At 36.3% G+C, this 21,422-nt stretch overlaps 1 protein-coding gene across 1 annotated transcript; it reads right to left on the bottom strand.

Moving 5' to 3' along the window:
• Positions 1-929: 929 nt before the first annotated feature.
• LOC106081262 (medium-chain acyl-CoA ligase ACSF2, mitochondrial) lies at positions 930-9,365 on the bottom strand. Its single transcript, XM_013243105.2, has 4 exons — positions 9,150-9,365; positions 1,492-2,829; positions 1,289-1,430; positions 930-1,220 (listed from the first exon to the last, which is right to left on the bottom strand). The coding sequence occupies exons 1-4, from the start codon at positions 9,215-9,217 to the stop codon at positions 930-932; spliced, it is 1,839 nt and encodes a 612-aa protein (XP_013098559.2). The 5' UTR covers positions 9,218-9,365.
• Between the last annotated feature and the right edge of the window lie 12,057 nt (positions 9,366-21,422).

Here is a 21,422-nt window from a genome sequence, read left to right as displayed (position 1 = left end):
ACAAAACCTAATACTTTTTATACACTCACCAGAGACACTAATAAATTCTACTTGCAGTATCAAAACTCTCACAGTAAAAGACACAGCCCTTGTGCGTTTCCAGAACTGTGACGTCTCAATAAATGGTATAACATACCACGATGATACCGATGCATATTGGGATCAACTCCACATACCCCCGTTACCAAACAGCAACATTTCCGTAAACTCCACAATCGAAATACTTAGTCTTCAAAAACTCGAGGATTTCAACTTTCTAACCAACAACAGAATTAGCAACCTGGAAATAACCACTACAACAGTTCACTCAGTCACAACAACAACAACATTAGTATGCACAATAGTAGTCATTACCATACTCATCATTGTCATTAAACGAAAAAATACGTACAAACACCACTTTCCACCTCCACAGCCTATCACTCCGACCACAACATCTTCATTGTGGCCGTCGCTCTATCTTAAGGGGGGAGGAGTTACGACACCCACCTTATTGTCTCCACCAAAACCAGTTACGACACCCACCTTATTATCTCCACCAAAACCACCGAGAACGTTAACCTATTGATTTAGGTCATAATTAACGCTGAATAACCAATAAATATATTTGTCTCATATAACCAATATCATTGTTAGCAATAAGAACACCAACTAATTAATAAGAAATTGTTTTGTAACTTTTATTGTATAATTCCAAGAAATCTAGCTTTTACTTTAATCATCATTTATTATATTGTAACTTAGTTTTCTTTAAGATTTAAAATGAAAATAAAAATCATTCTTTGTTCAGACTTCAAATTGCAAAGAGTTATTTTTTTTTTTTTTTTTTAACCACGGAGGTTCCACCATCCTTATCTCAGGCGAACAAAAGAAAGGCAAGAAAGTAATCAGATACTTTCTTGCAACTAAAGACGTATTTACACTATAATCTAAGTGAGAAAAATTTGGGGATTTTTAGATTCCCAATTGGGATCATATTTACGGCTTTGACGTAAACAGTTAGATTTAAAATGTTCAAGTAATTTGAATTTTTGTATTTTCCCCGATGTTGTTTTGGGAAACTCTTGCACGGATACCACATATCGAGGAACTTTAAAGTGGGACAGTTTGCCTTTGCAGAATTGTTTGAGAACATCCCGATTCATTGGCTGAGTGTCGTCGTGTAAGCGCACAAAGGCACAAATCTCTTCGCCCATTCTTTCATCAGGAACTCCGATAACCTGTTGGGAGAGAATGAAATTTAAAATCTGAAGAATAGGGTTGCTGACTTTATAATGACAGTACTCACATGTGTTTCTATAATATTTTCATGGGTGTTCAGAAAGTCTTCGATTTCTCTGGGGAAAATGTTCTCGCCACCTCTGATTAGCATTTCCTTGAAACGACCTACAATGCGTCCGTATCCATCGGGTTGTAAAACAAATTGATCTCTGTTGGAAGAGATTACCAGGAATTTAGTACAGAGCTTTGAAGAAAGCCAGTTTGACTTACCCTGTGTGCAGCCATTTATCTGCACCTATCATCTCTTTAGTTTTTTGCTCATCGTTGTGATAGCCCAGCATGGTGAGATATCCCCTAACGCACAATTCACCGGCCTGACCAAATGGCACAGTGTTTCCTTCCGAATCTATAACTTTAACTTCGATATCGTCTTGAACATGCCCCACTGTATTCAAAACTTGATCCATGGAATCGCCTGGACGAGACTGAAAGACACTCGCCGAAGTTTCAGTCAAACCATAAATGGTGCGAATTTCTTTCACTCCCAAGTAGTTTTGAATGTCTAGAAACAGTTGCGGTGAACAGGTGGCTCCACCGGTCACTGCCATGTGGAGTGTTTCGAGTGGAAGATTCATTTCTTTTTGCTTTCGAATAACGTCGACGTGCATTGTGGGTGTTCCATGGATGATGGTGCACTTCTCAGTCGCAACTGATTTCAAAGAGTCTGCAGGACTGAAACCCGCAGCAGGAAGAACCATTGTTGCGCCATGAGACAGCGCCGGCATTATGGTAACAACGGCACCAAAAGCATGGAAGAGAGGGACCTGAACACAAATTCTTTCTCCGTTCAGTTTATTACGATTGCCGATATGAATGCCATTGTTGACGAAATTGAAGTGGGACAAAACAGCCGCTTTCGGTTGTCCCGTAGTGCCCGAAGTAAATTGAACATTGCACGGTGAGTCTGGAGTGATATATGACTGTAACTTGGTAATACCTTCCTTGCTCGGATGGCTTCCCATTTCCAGCAAGTCGTTGAATGTCAATGCCCCATTCAGTGGTGCATCAGTATCGATGATAAGTGACTTGAGGTGAGGCAAGTTTGTACTCTTTATGTGACCCTTCTCACTTGACCCCAACTCCGGGCATATGGAATGGACAATATCATAGAAATTTTGAGATTTATGGGTTAGCGGTGACACAAGCGCCTTTACATTGACCTTTTTCAGGCAATATTCGAGTTCGGGAGCTTGAAATGCAGGGTTAATGCCAACTGATATGAGGCCAGCTCGACTAGCTCCCATTAATGTTAAATACCAATGCACATTATTGGGCCCCCACAAGCCAACATGGTCGCCTTTCTTTAAGCCTAGCCTTAATAGGCCTGCAGCAACACGATCGACCTCATCTAGGAGGCTTTTGAACGTGTATCGTTCAGCTTCATGGCAGGAGACAATAGCTTCTGTGGAACTATATTCAGCTGCAGCTCTCTCCAATTCCTGGCCGATGTTGCGATATACCAAAGAATTTTTGGTATAATTGCAGATATAGCTTTGATTGTATTTTGTCAATTTACGTTGGTATCCTCGGGCATTTGTCACAGAGAAACTGAAAGAAAAATTTAAAATAAAATCAGCGCGATAAGTTAATTTTTATTTCCATTTAAAATGAAAAATTATAAACTATATCCATATATGCTCGCATTGACAACTCCTCGAACTATAAGCCATAACAGCTACATCAAATTATGGTGCGATGAGGTCCAAGAAGAAGAATATATCCAAGGGGATATATTCTTTTTGCCATTCCGTTTGCAACCAATCGACATATTCATATTCGGCCCTATAAAGTATATATGTATATTCTTGGTCGTCGTAAAAATCTAAGACAATTTAATCATATCTGTCCATCTGCCTGTTGAAATCTTGCTACTGCCGTTTACTAGTAAAATGTGCTAATTTAGGCCGGCATAAATCTTGGGAACTCATCACCATGAGTTCTGGTAAAAATTTCTGCCAAATCATGCAAAAATAGATGGTTCTAGGGGCTGATCTGTACTTCGTTGAGTTACAAATGGAATGACGAAATTTGTATGCCCCCATTCTATGGTAGAGCGCATAAAAAAAGAGTATGTGCAATGTCTCAGCTCAACATCGTACCCACAGCCATAGGATGAGGGGTATACTTATTTAGACATTCCGTTTGTAGCACCTCGAAATATTGATCCAAGGCAGTATATATATTGGAGGCCAACCATCTATAAAGCCGAACGCCTGGGTTCAAATCCCGGCGTGAACATCATAAAAAGTGTTCAGCGGTGGTTATCCCCTTAGAAATGCTGGCGACATATTTAAGGTATCCAGCCATGTTCAAACTTCTCTAAAAAATGGCAACGCTAAGCGGCATAAAAAGGAGGTCCCATATCATTTAGCTCAAACATGAATAGAACTGCCCTCTATGATGTGAGAGAAGCATCCCCTATAGCTTGATGGAATCTTCATGGCAAAATATGTATGTCTGTGGAAACCACAACAGCTGACGATATCGTAAAGCTAGCCGCACGCACAAGAACTTCTTTTTGATGTAGGTCATTGGGGCATTGCAAATGGGTCATATCGGTTCCAACTTGAATAAAGCTCCCAAATAAAGTAGTCCTCCGACAAGGCTTCTTGAAGTCCTAGAATCTGTATTTATCATAGTTTGAACTGAAATTTTGCATGTAGGGTACTGGTACAACTTTCAACAACCGTGCTAAAATGCCAACAATCGGACTATAAACTGATATAGCTCCCATAAAAAACGTTCTTCCGATTTAATATCTTGAGCCCCTAGCGCCGCAATTGTTAACCGATTTGACAGACATTTTGCACATGTGTCATGCTATATTGTTTCCAACATCCATGGTTAATATTGTTAAGTCGGTCTTTAATCTAGTAGATATCCCATATAAACCGATCCCCCCATTTGACTTCTTGATCCTCTTGAGACGGACTTCTTATCCGATTGGACTGAAATTATGAAAGTGGTATTCCATTATGACTCCCGACAACTGTGTCAAGTATGGTTTAAATCGCCTCATAATTGAATATAGTTGCCACATAAACCGATCTTTAGCTTTAACTTCTTGATCCTCCATAAGGCGCAAGTACCGCCCGATTTGATTGCACGTAATGTTTTACTATGAATATCAATAACCACGCCAAGTATGAACAAAATCCGTCTATAACTTAATAAAGTCCCCAAATAAGCCAATCTCGCGATTTGATTTCTTGAGCCTCTAGAGGTCGCAAATATTCAATTCTTATCCAATTTGCCTGAAATTATGAAGGTGGAATTTTCTTTGATTTCTAACAGCCAGGACAAGTATGGTCCATATGGGTCCTTTACTTGATATTGAACTTGAATATATTTGAAAAATTCATTCAAAGAACTTGTTATATGTGTTCCATTGCGCTTTTAGTTGTTGTTCATAAGCGTGAAACTCAATGTGTTTTTAACTTTTGTTAAACCCTGCAGTCATATCGGGCGCTTTTAGTTGTTGTTCATAAGCGTGAAACTCAATGCGGGCTATCTTCTTCTTCTTAACAAATAAATTAAGATATGCGCCGAAGTAGATTATATTTAAAAATGTGTGTTGGAAATCAATCAATATTGATTTGAGCACTCCAAAATGGCATAGACATAGGCTCTCAGAATCTTGGAACTTTAAAGTACTCAGAGACATGAAAGAAAATTTGCCGGAGCTGGATAAGACCTTATATGCATTTACCTTCCTATGTCAACGAGCTTCGTTTGGTAGAGGTTTAAAAATCGAAAGTTATTTTTACTTTAATTTGGTTATTAAGCCATATGAAGCGGACCATGATTCTCTGTTATGACTTCCAACAGACATGCTATAGTTTAAACCACCACTTTGTGTTTTTGAGCAGCTGCATCGAAGACATACAGCTGCTGTTGTATTTCTTCGAATTATGGAAACTTGCGAAAGCAGATGAGGTGGTATTTGGAAAAAGCCTTCGTAAAAATATGGACTAATATGAGTTAATGGAACGTATGAACCACGAGCTGTATGTAAATGTATGTATGTACGAGCTGCATAGTAAAAATATAACTGTTGCATTGGTTAGGTCATGTTGTCAGTATGGATTGATGAAGCCTCAGCAAAGAAGTCTTTTGATGGCGACCATATTAGAGCACTCAAAAGGACCAAAACTCCGATGTGACCAAGTGTGAAGACATCTCAAAACTGGATGTCAGAGGTTGTAGAGTAAGCGCAGAAGATCGAAACTTTCCACTTTGAGTTCCCACCATCTCGCCATAAAAGGTCCGAATAGCTAAACAACCTAATAAAATCAGTCCTATAAGCCGATCTCCCGATTCTGTGCCTTGAAAACCAGGTCCAAACTCTTATAATAGTTTTTAAATAGACTTCTGTAATGACTTCAACTGCTCTCTTTCAGTTTCTGCCTGTATAAAAGGCAAAGTAAGGAAAGGCAAAAGTCGGACAGGGTCGAAATTTTGTGCGCATACTGGGATTTAAAATAAAACATCTCACGCTAAATTGTGGCTTCTACAGCCTTCAAAGGCCATATCGGATGAAATATAGATTTATGGGAACTATATCTAAATCTGGACCGATTCTTACACGTATTGGAGCCTCAAATAAAAAACCTCATACGTTTTGCGCTAATTCATTCGGTCTTGAAATAATTCAGACAATCGGATATTGCCTGGCTGCAAAAGAAAAACAAAGAACCCTATTTTTAACATGTGTTTTACTTTATAATAGCACTAGCCGACCCCGGCCCGCTACGCTGTGCCTTCTTTTACAGTATATGGAACCAAAGTTTCCTTGGAATATTTATTTTTGACAATTAAAGAGCTCTTAGTGAAATACCATGCTACGAAAATAGTATATCGCTTGACCAACGTGTAACAATATAAGTGCCTTTAGCTGAATCCAATATATTTATTGGTCTACGAATTTGCGTTTGCATGTAAGGTGTACGCCATTTTTAAAATACTTTATTTCAGCCCGATATTCTCATGATATCTGATTCGAACCCTATATTTACCATTACCTATTAGCCCATTAGCCTCAAATTTGGATATCAAATTCGTTTTCTTATCTCATTTAAACTCCTTATTACAAAAGTCTGCAAATATGTCCGGTTTGGGGTATTGGCCCTAAAAACTATAAATATTTAGTTCCACTCTCTTTAAGACCCAAATTGTCTTGGTGAGCAAATACGTCCTATTTGGGGGTTGTTATGGTAGTGAGACGTCCCCTAGATAGTTGGTCCCTAACGTTGATATCAGATACGTGGTCTACTCCCAAATACATTTCATTTGAGCCCCAAATTTCATAGCCGGCAAACATGACCGGCTTGGGGGGTGGTTTTGGGGGATGGGCGGCCACTCAGTGAGCTGGCCTTGAAAATATATATCGGATTCGTGTTCTACTCTAAAAACCCTCTTATTTGAGCCTCATATTGCAATAGTAAGCAAATATTTCCTCACAACACAACTCAAATGAAAGATATTTGCAAGTAGAATACGAATCTAATATCCGAAAGTGGAGCCACGTTTCTGGGGGTCCACCCTTCCCAAAACATCCCCAAACAGGACTTATTTACTGGCCATGGGATGGGGCTTAAATAAAAGTTATTTGAATGTAGAATATAATATATATAATATGATCTGATATCCAAATATAGGACCAAGTGTTTGGGGGGCCGCCTCTCTCCAAAGGGGACAAATTTACGACCATAACAATATGGGGCTCAATTGAAAGGTCTTTGGGAGTAAAGTACGAATCTGATATCAGTATTCTGGAAAAGTGTCTATGGGGCCACGCCACCCCCACAACACCACCCACTTTCGGATATTAGATTCGTATTCTACTTGCAAATACCTTTCATTTAAATCCCATATTGCCATGGTCGGTAAATATGTTCGATTTAGGGGTGTTTTGGGGGTTGGGGTGGTCCCTCTAACACTTGGTCTGACAATTGGATATCAGATACGTTATGTTATCCTAAATACCTTTTATTTGAGTCCCATATTGTTGTGATTGGTCTAAATATATGTTTGGTAGGTAGCCCATCCCAAATTAAGATACAAAAGTTTTATTTTTAGGGTACTATATGAGAGCACACAAAATTTCGCTTAAATCGCACCACCCATCTCCGAGATCTGGCGTTTCTGAAAATCAGGGTATCGACGATTACTACAATATCTATAGAGTTTGGTCAAAATCGATTCAAATTTACATATAGCTCCCATATATATGTTCGTCAGATTTTGAGTAATTTGCAATAAAGTTGTCATTTGTCAACCGTAGTTATTACAGTTTGAACATATTTGTTCGAAATTTGATACGGATTGTTTACTAACTCATGTTTAATAGGTCCATTAAAATTGGTTAAGAATTAGATGAAGCTCCCACTTTGTACTCATAGGGTAGGTGTAGGGTATTATACAGTCGGCACCCCCCGACTTTTGCCTTTCAAAACTGGTTTGTTTTTCTAGTTGTAAAAGAAACATAGAACCCTACGATCTGCAACCTATTGTCCGGTTGCAGATCGTAGGGTTCAATTGTATAAAACACCTCATGACAAATTTTGCAAAGATCGGGCTAAAATTGTGGCTTCTACAGCTTAAAAAGACCGTATCGGATGATAGATATGTATGGGAGCTATATATAAATCTGGACCAATTTTGATCAAAATCAATAGCGTTGGTCCTTCAACCAAAAATGTGACTTGAGCACAATTTTCTGATAATCGGACAAAAAATGCCAACTGTAACTTGATCACAAGAATACATGGACAAACAGACAGACGGACATAGGTACATGAAAGTGATTTTATGCCGGTGGGTATACTTATCAATGGGTCCATGAAGCTCTTCTCGTTTTTAACGTTGCAAACAAATGCACAAATTATAATACCCTGTACCACAGTGGTGGTGAAGGGTATTATCATGCTCTGCCCAATCTTATATATTTGCCTTTATGTGTTTATGATATACATATGTACATAAAATATTTCTTAAAATCTGTATTTTCATATTCATTAGATTGCGTAGCTAGTAAAGCACGCTCTTTGAAGTCGCAATGATTCAAGTTATGTCAATAAACTAATTGCCTTATCGCTTTACTATTTGTTGTATTATTTTAAATTGGTATGTTATTAACTGATTTGAATTCTTCCCATGTACAATGTTAATTATTTGATAACATCATCAAACGGGCTTATAAAAAGTATAGAGATATGCTAATGTCGGTTTGTTTCCCTAAACAAAAACTATGAAATCTGTCACATAATACTTAGCGCCAGTCAACATTATGACAAATTTTGAAGAGTTATATCAAGACCAATTCTTTTAACACAATACATATTGAATACATTTGGAACTGTGTGCCTAATTTACACCTCTCTACAAATACGATCTTGATTCGTCAAAATTTGGATGCACTTACTACATATGTAGACCGATCTCATGACTGGATACTTTTAGCACTTAGTAGACACATTTTTAAACATATTTTATTGAAATAGGAAGTAATCGTTTTAAGAGAACTCTAAGATCGGGGTTAACAACTCTCATTCCACGAATTGAAGTTTTGCTCGTTGACTTTTCGATATTTCTAGAATTTCAATTTCAGTTTTTTTGTATTAACTTTTATTTGTTGAATTTGAAGTTCTTTTTCCAAACATTTAATTGAACCGGCTAATTTATAACTTTGTACAACAGAACATGGAATTCTGATCTAATTGAAAATGGATCCTTACAATTCGTAACCAGAGTATTATTTTGTTTAAAATAGTTGATTTTTTTTTCAATACAATATATCCAAAAAAAATTTTAATGAAAATACAGTGTGCCACTTGACGATCCACATCAATATTCATTAATTCACCTACCTACGATAGGGCGATAGAAAGAAACGATAACAGTCTTTCTTAGGGTAACGCAGTTGAGTACCAATCATTATTTTATTTTTTATGAATATCTCTAAAATTGCGCGGTTTTATTTGTAAAATGTTGTACACACGCCTTTTAGTTCTGTTGTGGATGTTACCAACGAAGTATGTGATTCGCATTTGTCCGAGCGGCAAATTGTTCAGCTTAACGTCCCGGTGTCGACTGAATGCTTTAAACAACTTTACTTAGCTAGACGACCCTATAGCAGTGTTGAATGGGATGGCTACACTAAGAAAATAGATTATCGTCATATCAGAATACACTGTAACCATACATTTGGTTTCTTAACTTATCTCCTCAAACAATTTTTATTGAAGTGTTCGACTACACTAAGAAATTGATTATTGTCATATCAGGATATACTGTAACCATACATTTGGTTTTTAACTTATCTCCTTAAACAATTTTTATTGAAGTGTTTTTATCAAAGTAAAACCTTTTTGATGCCTTTGCTTGGTATATTTGGTTAAGTTCAGGCATCATTTCAAAGTTTTAAAAAGGTCCCTTTTCATTGCGCATCAATGATATGTGAGAAATTTGCCACGTTGTACCACGGTAAAGTTGTACCACGGCCATAGGAGTTTTTAGCCTTTTTTATTAATTCGTTATAAAACAGCGCCAAAAGGCATTTGAGAGGCTAGAAGACAAAAATTTACTTAATATTTTGAATTTAAAAAAGAGTTAACTATAATTAAATGAAGTATAATTAATAAGAAGGCGACCACCGTAGCACAGAGGTTAGCATGTCCGCCTATGATGCTGAACGCTTGGTTTCGAATCCTGGCGAGACCATCAGAAAATAAATTTTCAGCGGTGGTTTTCCCTTCCTAATGCTGGCAACATTTGTGAGGTACTATGCCATGTAAAACTTCTCTCGAAAAAGATGTCGCACTGCAGCACGCCGTTCGGACTCGGTACAAAAACTTGAATCGGACTGTACTTATTGATATGAGAGAAGTTTGCCCCTATTTCTTAGTGGTAGGTTCATTGGCAAAATTTGCAATAATTAATTAGAAGCGTACTATGTGTACTGTCAACACAAAATTTCTTCAACATGCATTATTAGAAATTCCTTTAACTCGATATGTTGTTTAGTTGTCTCAGTACGTCGTAAAGAAACTCTTCTCTGCTAAATATTCCGGGTATTACAATTAGATTGGTTCTGTGTAAATGCGACTGTATAGTGGTCAATATTTCGAAGACATTTAGAAGAGTTTGTCATCTGTACATTCCATATATTGGCATAACAGACGGGGTAATGTCGCAGCATAAGATAACCGTGGAATGCGTAACTTCCAAATTTACCACAGCTTTCAGTGATTATTGATTGTATTGTTTTGTGGGCATATAAAAAAGCAAAATAGTTGAGATGGCTTTGAACTAAACTTTGGTAAACTCCAAATTTTGATCGATGATCAAATTTGTTTTTAAATTTGTATAGAGGCCAATCGCCGGTAATATATTTAACTTCACGTGGCGAATAGGTTCATCCAACACCACATTTGACTGCAAGTGTAAGCCTAGATATTTAAATGTGTTAACTTCTTCAATTTCCTTTCCTCCAATATTCAAGCTGAATTGAGAGTCGAAACGTCCAAGCGGTCTAAAACGCATGACTTTAGTTTTAGATTCGTTAAGGAAGAGCTTATTTACTCGCATATATTCATGAATGAACGAAGAGCATCATGCTCCATAAAACACTTTACGGCTGTTCAGACTTGCATGGGTAAATAGACAAATGTCATCAGCGAATATAAATAATTTTCCAAATTAATAAGATCATTCACATAATTAATAAACAATAAGGGGTCCAAAATGCCACCTTAGAGATCGCCGTGTTTCACCGATATCATTTGACTTTTGCATTCGTTAATCTGAACAAATTGTTAACGATATTCTAAATATAACTTAAAAACCCAGAGTTAATTTCCACGTACTCTGTGTGACCATGGGAATGATTATATAGAGTTTCTGCGTTGTCCTGTGGTATATGTATTCAGAACAGATATGGAAATACTATGGTTTAAAGAGTAACGATAAATCGTGATTTGCACTATAAAGTACTAAAATAAAATACAGCAAATATCTCTTCTTGAGTCAACATTACCAATCAGTGATCTACAAGTTGTATTTAGTTGAATTATTGTTTTTCTATTTTCAACGCGATTTTCATTTCCATCACATAGTTGGTGGACATCGAAACCTTTCAAAATATTTAAATTTTTGAAGAAAACAGTTTATGTTTTATGGACTGTTTAAATGTCATGAAAGCGTTTGCTACATCCTTCCCTCTACAATTCGTACGAGTCGAGTGATATTGTGACTGGTCTAATAGTATATGGTCATTTGGTGAGTTTCTTAGGAGTGATAGTAAATTCGATATATACTACCAATTATCTTTTATTGAGTCCCATATTGTACCCACGTAGCGCAGAGGTTAGAATGTCCCCCTTTGACGCTAAATGCCTGAGTTCAAATCCTGGCTAGAGCATCAGAAAAATTTCAGCGGTGGTTGTCTCCTCCTAATGCTGGCGACATTTGTAAGGTGCTATACCATGTAAAAACTTCTCCTCCAAGAGGTGTCGCACTGCTGCACGTCGTTTGGACTCGGCTATCAAAAGGGACCTCCTTTCATTGTGCTTAAACTTGAATCGGACAACACTCATTGATATGTGAGAAGTTTGCCCCTTTTCCTTAATGGAATGTCAGTGGGCAATTTGCATTGCATAGTCCTGTTCAGTCCGCATGTCGGTTTTGAAGTTTTTGACGTTAGGCAGCGACTTGACAATTGATCCTTAAGTTATACGACTTGACTGGTGAATTTCATCGAAACCGGATCAGATTTAGATATAGCTCCCATACACATATATGTGTCTCCGGATTTTCACTTCCAAAGCCACTGCAAGGCGCATATACTGACCAATATGCCCAAAATTTGGGCACATTGATTTTATGACTTCCATAATATCTAAGGAGTTTGGTCAAAATCGATTAGGATTTAGATATAGCTTCGATATATATGTTCGTCCAACTTTGAATAGTTTGCAATAATATGGTAATTTTTTAACCGATTATCACGAAAATTACCACATATGATTCTCTTATGACTGTTGACGTTTTTGCAAAATTTTATTAAAATTGGATCAGATTTATATTTAGCTTCCAAATACATATATACATCGCCCTATTGGCACATATAGAGCCGTACGGATTGATAACCTCCACTGAATTCTATCAAAAATCGGTTCAGAATTAGATATAGCTCCCAATTACCACTTATAGGGTAGGTGTAGGGCATTATATAGTCGGCATCCCCAGACTTTTGACTTTCCTTATTTGTTTGTTTATAATTCTCTTGACAATCTGACTGAGTTTATTCATATTTATCAGCTAAATTAGTGAGAGTGTTGCAAACAAATAAAACTTTTTCTTGATATGATACATATCATATCAATACATACGTATATACATTTTCTAATTTAGCTCTCCTATAAAACGCTGTTCAATGGTGAATACAAAAACATTTAAAACGCGTCGTTCTTATGCCGGCCATAAGAACGACGCGTTTATGCAACCTCCACCACTCAAACATAATTTATGCAACCTCCGCCACCCTAACATAATTTCCCTTGAAACATTATCTGAGATAAAACTCTATCATTTCCTTATCCGTTTAAAAATTGCACATTTATTTCCATTCTTTTTATCTCACCCCAATGTTTGTTATCTCATGCTCTGGTGGGTAGTAATTTGTCGGATTTAATAAAATATTACATATACAAAAGTATACATTTTTGGATAGGTCGGGACGTGTACTGTACTTAAACCAAAATGAAAATATTAAGGAAACCTCTAAAATGAGCCAAAATATCTAAAAATTTTGGAAAACAAAAATTCAAATGGACAAAATTGCTGAGCTGAAAAGCATTAAACATGCATCCAGTTCAGGTGGGTTGATTAAAGAGAATTTTTGATCACACTCTTATACGTTGGAGTCCAAAAACTCAAATTGATATAATAATTTTTGGTCAAGCTACTTGAGGAACTCTCCACTCAAAAAACCACCATCTGCCATGATTAAAACAATGTGAAACCCAAGGGAAATTTAATTAATAGTAGTGTAAGATGCTGATATCCAAATTTGGAACAAAGTGTATGGTGGGGCCTTTCTACTTCAGAAAACCCCCAATTAAGGGCGAACAAATAAGTTTGTTCGGTATAATATGGAACTCAATAAGTGGTCTTCAAAAATAAATAGGGCCAACTGCCAAGATAATCCACATACAAAGTGAGCAAGATGTATCCAATAGGAGATCCATTTTTAAAGCGAACAACTGCTCATATTTGCAAAATAAATATGCAAATTTTGTAATCAAATCATTGTGTAACTCCAGGCTACTACCCAAATAACATACAGCGGTCAAAAAAAGTATTCATCATTCAATGTTTTTTTTTTAATAAGTCTACAAAAGACAATTGGAATAAAAACATATTAAACTAATGATGCAGTAGTGCTTGTGTGATATATATGTACACAATTTCATTGTTTTTAAAGAAAAAAATAGTATTTATTGGAACAAAAAGGGCCATTTTACAGCTGAACACAAAAAATTAAACAAAAAAAGTATTCATCATTGCAAAAAAACAAAAAAATAAATAACATAATTTAAAAAAATTAATACTTTGTTATTCGACCACCGCGTCTTATAACTTCTTTTAAACGGTTTGACATCGATTGGACTAATTTAGCGGTTATATTTTGGTCTATATTAGTTCATTCCTCCATTATCACCTGTTGCATTTGACCCTTGCTCGAAAAATTGCGCGTTCTCAATTTGCGTTCGAGATGTTCCCAAAGATGTTCAATTGGGTTCAAGTCGGGACTTTGAGGAGGAGTTTTAATGACTTTGGGGCAGTTATACAGCATCCACATCTTGGTATTTAAAGCAGAATGTTTGGGGTCATTATCTTGATAATATTGAAAGTTATTACCAAGCCCAAGTTTTACAGCACTATCTTTTAAATTCCTCTTTAAAATGTCAATGTAATACTTATGATCCATTACTCCATTAATAATTTCAAGATTTCCCACTCCTGAAGCCGCCATACACCCCCAAACCATTAAACCACCTCCACCATGTTTTACAGTAGCAACTGTGTTTCGTTCTTCAAGCTCTGTATTTGGTTTTCTGTACACTATGACCTTTCCATCGCACCCAAAAAGATTAAACTTGCTCTCGTCTGCAAAAATGACTGTTTTCCAAAATGATTCGGGCTGTTTTACATACATTTTTGCGAAGTTTAGCCTTTTCACTCGGTTTATTTTATTTATAAAGGGCTTCTTACGTGCAGTTCTTCCTCTGTAACTATGCCTTTTGAGTGTATTTCGAATTGTTTGTGTAGTAACTTCCTTCCCTAAATATTCCATAGTGTTTTTACGAAGAATGGTCGCATTTGTCTTCGGAGTTTTCTGAACTTGCCGCACTAGCCAACGCACATCTCCAACTGAAAGTGCTTTTGGTCGACCAGATCTTGGTTTATTGTCAACAGTTTTCGTTTCTGTCCACTTTCTGATGATGGATTGTATAGTAGATCGTGGTCTATTTAATATTTCACTGATAGTTTTTTGAGTTAAACCATTCCTGTGGTGTTTTATTATCAAAACTTTTACCTCATCAGAAACCTCGTTTTGCTTACGACCCATTTTGACAAAAACTATATTTTAAATGAAATTAAATATTTGCTGTCAAGGGCAAAGCCTCCTTTACTAAATAAAACAGAAAAGGGGGATTCCCAAATAATATTTGAATTTGACTTTGATGATAGCACATCAATGATGAATACTTTTTTTGTTCTGTTTTTGGTGTTATTATATAAAATTGCATTTTTTGCGCTAATTAAATTTATTTTTTGAATTTATTTTAAAACATATTACGAAAAATAAACTATTGCATAAAACTGCATTATTTGTTTACTTTAAATTTTCTTCAATTACCCAAAATAAGTGAATTTATTATCAATTTTGCTAATGATGAATACTTTTTTTGACCGCTGTATGTAGGTGTGAACATACCAATGCGTACTTTAATAGTCAAAGTACAACCAATTGCGTGTCTATAGGTGTTAACGACGAATTCATGAGAGATTTAGAAGGCCATCAATGGACACTATCTGATAGGTGAAAAAAAAATCTGTAAATTGTGTTTTTTAGTTTCTATGTCGTAATTTCGTTGTCCATTTTATGAGTATTTCCTGCCAGTGCTCACTTGGATAGTTAGAGTACAGTCAAGATAAAATTATGAAAGATAAGATTGAGTGATGTACACAGTGAATAATTTTTGATTGTTCCAATGTGTTCTACTACGATTAGGATAATGTATAAAAGTCTATAACATTACAAATTATAAATTTTACACACAGAACAAATATTGACATAAATTTGATAAATTAAACTTGGCATTGAAAAAGTAATTAATTCCTTTGATAATTTTTGACATTGAAATTCTAATTTTATATTGAACTAGCTGACCCGGGCCCGCTCCCTTCTTTTACTTTATATGGAACAGAAGTTTCCTTGGAATATTTATTTTCGACAATGTCTGATTTAGTGGTGAAAAAATATCAGCATCGTGCTCTTCTATCAAATACCATTTTTTTAAACTCCATATTGCCATTGGCTTAAGAGGAGTTTACAGGATGAGGTGTCCCCCAAACACATGGCCCCAAAATAGGTTATCAAATTCGTTTTCTAATCTCAAATACGTTTCATTTGAGCCACATATTGGCATTGTCAAAAATTTTTTCCCTTTGGGGGTGTTTTGGGAAAGGCGTGATGCCCTAAATACATGGTCCTACATTTGGATATCAAATTCGTATTCTACTCCCAAATACCTTTATTTGAACCCCATATTGCGATGGTCACTAAAAAATTGATGTTTGTGGGGTATTTTGGGAAAGGGGTAGACCCCCAGAAAATTGGTCCCGAAAATGGGTATCAATTCTTGCGGAGCTTAAATGAAAGGTATTGGGGGGTAGACCTTTCATTTAAGCTCCGCATATATCTATATATCATATTGCCATTGTCAAAATTGGATATCAAATTCGTTTTCTAATCTCATTTTAACTCCTTATTGCAAAAGTCAGCAAATATGTCCGGTGTGGGGTATTGGCCCTAAAAACTATGAATATTTGGTTCCACTCTCTTTAAGACTCAAATTGTCTTGGTGAGCAAATACGTCCTGTTTGGGGGTTGTTATGGTGGTGGGAAGTCCGCTAGACAGTTGACCCCTAATGTTGATATCAGATACGTGGTCTACTCCCACATACCTTTAATTTGAGCCCCATATTTACATAGTCGGCAAACATGACCGGATTGGGGGTGTTTTGTGGGATGGGCGACCGCTCAGTGAGTTGGCCTTGAAAATATATATCGGATTCGTATTCCACTTGAAAAACTCTCTTATTTGAGCCTCATATTGCAATAGTCAGAAAATACTTACTATTTGGGTGGTGTTGTGGGGGTGGGGTGGCCCCATAGACACTTTTCCCGAATATTGATATCAAATTCGTGCTTTTCTCCCAAAGACCTTTCATTTGAGCCCCATATTGCTATGGTCGTAAATGTGTCCCCTTTGGGGGATGTTTTTGGTGAGCGGCGGCCCCCCAAACACTATTTTGATATCAGATTCGTATTCTACATTCAAATACGTTTTATTTAAGCCCCATATTCCCATGGTCAGTCAGTGACGGGTGGTGCTTAAATCGCACCACCCATCACTGAGATCTCGCGTTTCTGAAAATTAGGGTAAGGGGTTGAGTCCGCCCCCACTTCATATACCTTCGTCGATTTACAGTATGTTCGTCCATGTTTCTTAAATCGATTAGCCCTTTAGCGAACATAAAGCGTGCAACTAACTGTATACTTCTTGGTCAGCTGTGTTCAAGGAAAAAGGGATGCTATCATCCAAATTAAGTGATATTCCAAGGTACCATTGGTACCATTCTTGAACCCTTTGGGAATAAGTTATTTTCCAACAAGCGTTTGGATCAATTTCAGTCAGATTTAGTCCCCGTGAATCTTTTTTGAAGAAGCAGTATTGTTCCCTTTGCTATATCGTAAAATCGATGGTCATCAATCGTTGATATTTTTCGTATGAGTTGCAGTGTTTCATTTTATTCTATATAATGAGGCATTTGAAATCATTTGATCAAAGTGTCCTACTATTTCTTAAATTTATTCGTATATATTTCTTAGTATTTTGATTACTTTTCGTAGTTAAGGGCTAATTCTGGTCTTTCTTGGGAACAGAGCATTCAAGGCCCTACTATTATAGAAATTATTGTTTAAAATTTATTCAAAACAATTGAGACAGCTTTATAACCACTTCGTATATTCAGCATTTAAAATATATATTTTTTAATTTTATAACAAATCATTCATAGTCCTATTTTTTGAACAAGGCAATCAATGACATCAAGAATATAATTTTTATTATGAGCTTATATTTGTGTACTTGTTACATACCCTTCTAAATACCCTAAACATATAAGTTAATTTGGTTGATAGCACTCATATTTTCTTGAACACAGCTGTATATAAATTAATTGAATACAATTAGATAATACGATCGGAATATGGTCTTTGCAGACCATATCCTTGACTGTATGAGGCGTAAAAGAAGGAAATATCTGTGCACAGTGTTATTTTATTGACTTTGACTTGAAGCCACATTATCAAAGAGTTAGCAATGGCCGCGGTAAAACAAAAGGCAATCACGGTTGAAAAAATTACATTGAAACAGTGCCTACCCAAAATATATGAGTAGTGAGATTCAGTTATATATAGTTATCCTTTGTTGTACAATTTGTAAAAATTATTAGAATTTTGTTTGTAATGAAAAGACAAAATATTTTCATGCAAAACATTTGATTTTTCATCCTTAACTAATCGACTGATGTAAAAAATTGCTTATTTATGGAAAAATAACATTTATTTACATGAATTAAGTCAGTTAATTTTTTTTTTGAAATAATAAACGATTTCCAATAAATTTCTTTATTAATTCGATTACCTGGCAAGAATATCAGAAACCAAGAAAAAATAAATATCAGCGGTGGTTTTCCTCTTCTAATGCTGGCAACATTTGTGAGTTACTGTACCATTTGGTATGGCAGCCATGTAAAAGCTTCTCAAAGTGGTGTCGCACTCCGTTCGGATTCATCTATGAAAAGGAGGCACCTTTTCATTGAGCTTAAACTAGAATCGGACAACACTCATTGATTTGTGAGAAGTTTACACCTGTTCCCTTGTGGAATGTTTATGGGCAACCGCCTTAATTGAATTTTCTTTCATATAGTCATAAATTCAAATTACACCATCGTTTAAAAATAATAAATTTCTGTGCATTTATTTGATATTAAGAAATTCCAGAGTTCGATTGGCTTATTTGCTTCAAAAAACAGAGCTCGGAGAACTACCGCAGTTTGTCACGATACCTAGGATAAAATGTTTATTTATTGATCATCTTTATTGACACAAATTTCACCACAACTGAATAAATATTCTTAGAGGTTCGTAAAGCACAACAAGTAAAACCAGGCGATCACTTTGTATAGGGCCTATATGGTCTTGTTTGAGGTTCTACGTGTACGCACTGTATATACCAAATTGCCAATTCGGGAAAGTTTTAAGACTTCTAGTGGCTCGAAGTGGTCTTACTGAGCAGCAAAAACATAACCTGCGTTTGGAGAAAATACGTATAATACGTTAAAGTCCGTATATCCATCCTTAAAACATTTATTTATAAGTAAAATGTTCGAATACGAACTTCTTTTATAAAGGGAATAAACTATACGGGCCTCCCGAACTTAACCCGTGTTATCACTGTACTACTACTTAACATCGAGTATTTGATTTCGGCTACAAGCAAAAGGAGGGCTAGTATAATAGATAAGTATACCCAACGACTTATAATCGCTTTCTGATTCACCACCTTCTATTCCTGTCACCAATTCTGCACGCGCAACTTTTTTATTCATGGGTAAACACTACTGATTTTGGAAAAAGACTCAAGTTTGGATTTAGGATTCCATATTTATATATATGTCATACAATGTGCGTATTTACCCACACACTCAACGAAATTTGTTATTCAAAATAGTATAAATGATTGCTAAAACAACAGTTTTTGTCTGCTGATAAGGGAAAAGCAGACATGAGTGCTGTTTTAGCAAACAAAAGGCAGCGGTTTCAGCAAACATTCTCATCTGCTATTTCAAATAACAAAATCTGCTGTATCAACTAAAACATCTGCTAAATTATTAAACTCGTACTACTGTTGAACCGGAAAAAAGGATAGCAAATGAATTGCTAGAGTATTTTTATTTTTATGGAGGCCACCGTAGCGCAGAGGTTAGCCTATGACACGATACGCCTGGGATTAAATCCTGGCGGGATTATCAGAAAAAAATTTCAGCGGTGGTTATCCTCTCCTAATGCTGGCGCCATTTGTGAGGAACTATACCATTTGAAACAAGTAAAAACGTGCTAAGTTCGGCCGGGCCGAATCTTATATACCCTCCACCATGGATCGCATTTATCGAGTTCTTTTCCCGGCATCTCTTCTTAGGCAAAAAAGGATGTAAGAAAATATTTGCTCTGCTATTAGAGCGATATCAAGATATGGTCTGGTTTGGACCACAATTAAATTATATGTTGGAGACCTGTGTAAAATGTCAGCCAATTCAAATAAGAATTGCGCCCTTTGGTGGCTCATGAAGTAAAATAGAGAGATCGATTTATATGGAAGCTGTATAGGGCTATAGACCGATTCAGACCATAAAAAACACGTATGTTGATGAACATGCGAGAATCCGTCGTACAAAATTTCAGGCAAATCGGATAATAATTGCGACCTCTAGAGGCTCAAGAAGTCAAGATCCCAGATCGGTTTATATGGCAGCTATATCAGGTTATGAACCGATTTGAACCTTATTTGACACAGTTGTTGAAAGTAAGAATACAATACGTCTTGCAAAATTTCAGCCAAATCGGATAGGAATTGCGCCCTCTAGAAGCTCAAGAAGTCAAGTCCCCAGATCTGTTTATATGACAGCTATATCAGGTTATGAACCGATTTGAACCATACTTAGAACAGTTGTTGGATAACATGCAAAATTTCATTCCAATCGTAGAGAAATTGCGCACTCTAGAGGCTCAAGAAGTCAAGACCCAAGATCGGTTTATATGGCAGCTATATCAGTTTATGGACCGATTTGATCCATCTTGGTACAGTTGTTGGATATCATAACAAAACACGCCGTGCAAACTTTCATCCCAATGGGATAGGAATTGCGCACTCTAGAGGCTCTAGAGGCTCAAGAAGTCAAGACACAAGATCGGTTTATATGGCAGCTATATCAAAACATGGACCGATTTGGCCCATTTACAATACCAGCCGACCTACACTAATAAGAAGTATTTGTGAAAAAATTCAAGCGACTAGCTTTACTCTTTTGGAAGTTAAATTGCTTCCGACAGAGAGACGGACGGACGGACATGGCTAGATCGACATAAAATGTCGAGACGATCAAGAATATATATACTTTATGGGGTCTCAGACGAATATTTCGAGTAGTTACAAACAGAATGACGAAATTAGTATACCCCCCTCCTATGGTGGAGGGTATAAAAATGGTATGGCAGCCATGTAAAACTTTTCCCCAAAGAGGTGTCGCATTGCGGCTCGCCGTTCGGACTCGGCTATAAAGAGGAGGCCCCTTATCATTAAGATTGAACTTGAATCGGATATGTGAGAAGTTTGCCCCTGTTCCTTTTTGTAATGTTTTCAGGAAAATTTGCATTTGAAAATGTTTATTATTTGCATTGAATTTCGCATATACACTCAACGAAATTTTTTAATCGAAATTGCAAAATTTTTTGCTTTAACAAAAGTATGTTTGTTTGGCATACATAATCTGCTGTTTTAAATACAAAAATCTGCTTAAGAAATGAAAAAAAATCTGATAAAATAAAAATGTTTTTTTGCTTTTTATTTTATGAAATTTTTTTCGGTCGGTCATGAGTTTTGATTTCTTTGGGACTTTTTTCGAAAAGAATTCTAAAAAACCGACCGTGACAAATTATGTTCGAAGAGAAGATTTTTTCATCATATCCTTGTGTATATGGACACAGACACTATTCGAAAGGTGGC

The sequence above is a fragment of the Stomoxys calcitrans genome, chromosome 3 (assembly GCF_963082655.1).
Source record: "Stomoxys calcitrans chromosome 3, idStoCalc2.1, whole genome shotgun sequence".
Classification (NCBI taxonomy): Eukaryota; Metazoa; Arthropoda; class Insecta; order Diptera; family Muscidae; genus Stomoxys; species Stomoxys calcitrans.
Note: the sequence above shows the minus strand (reverse complement) of the source record. Positions and strands in the feature narration are given on the sequence as shown.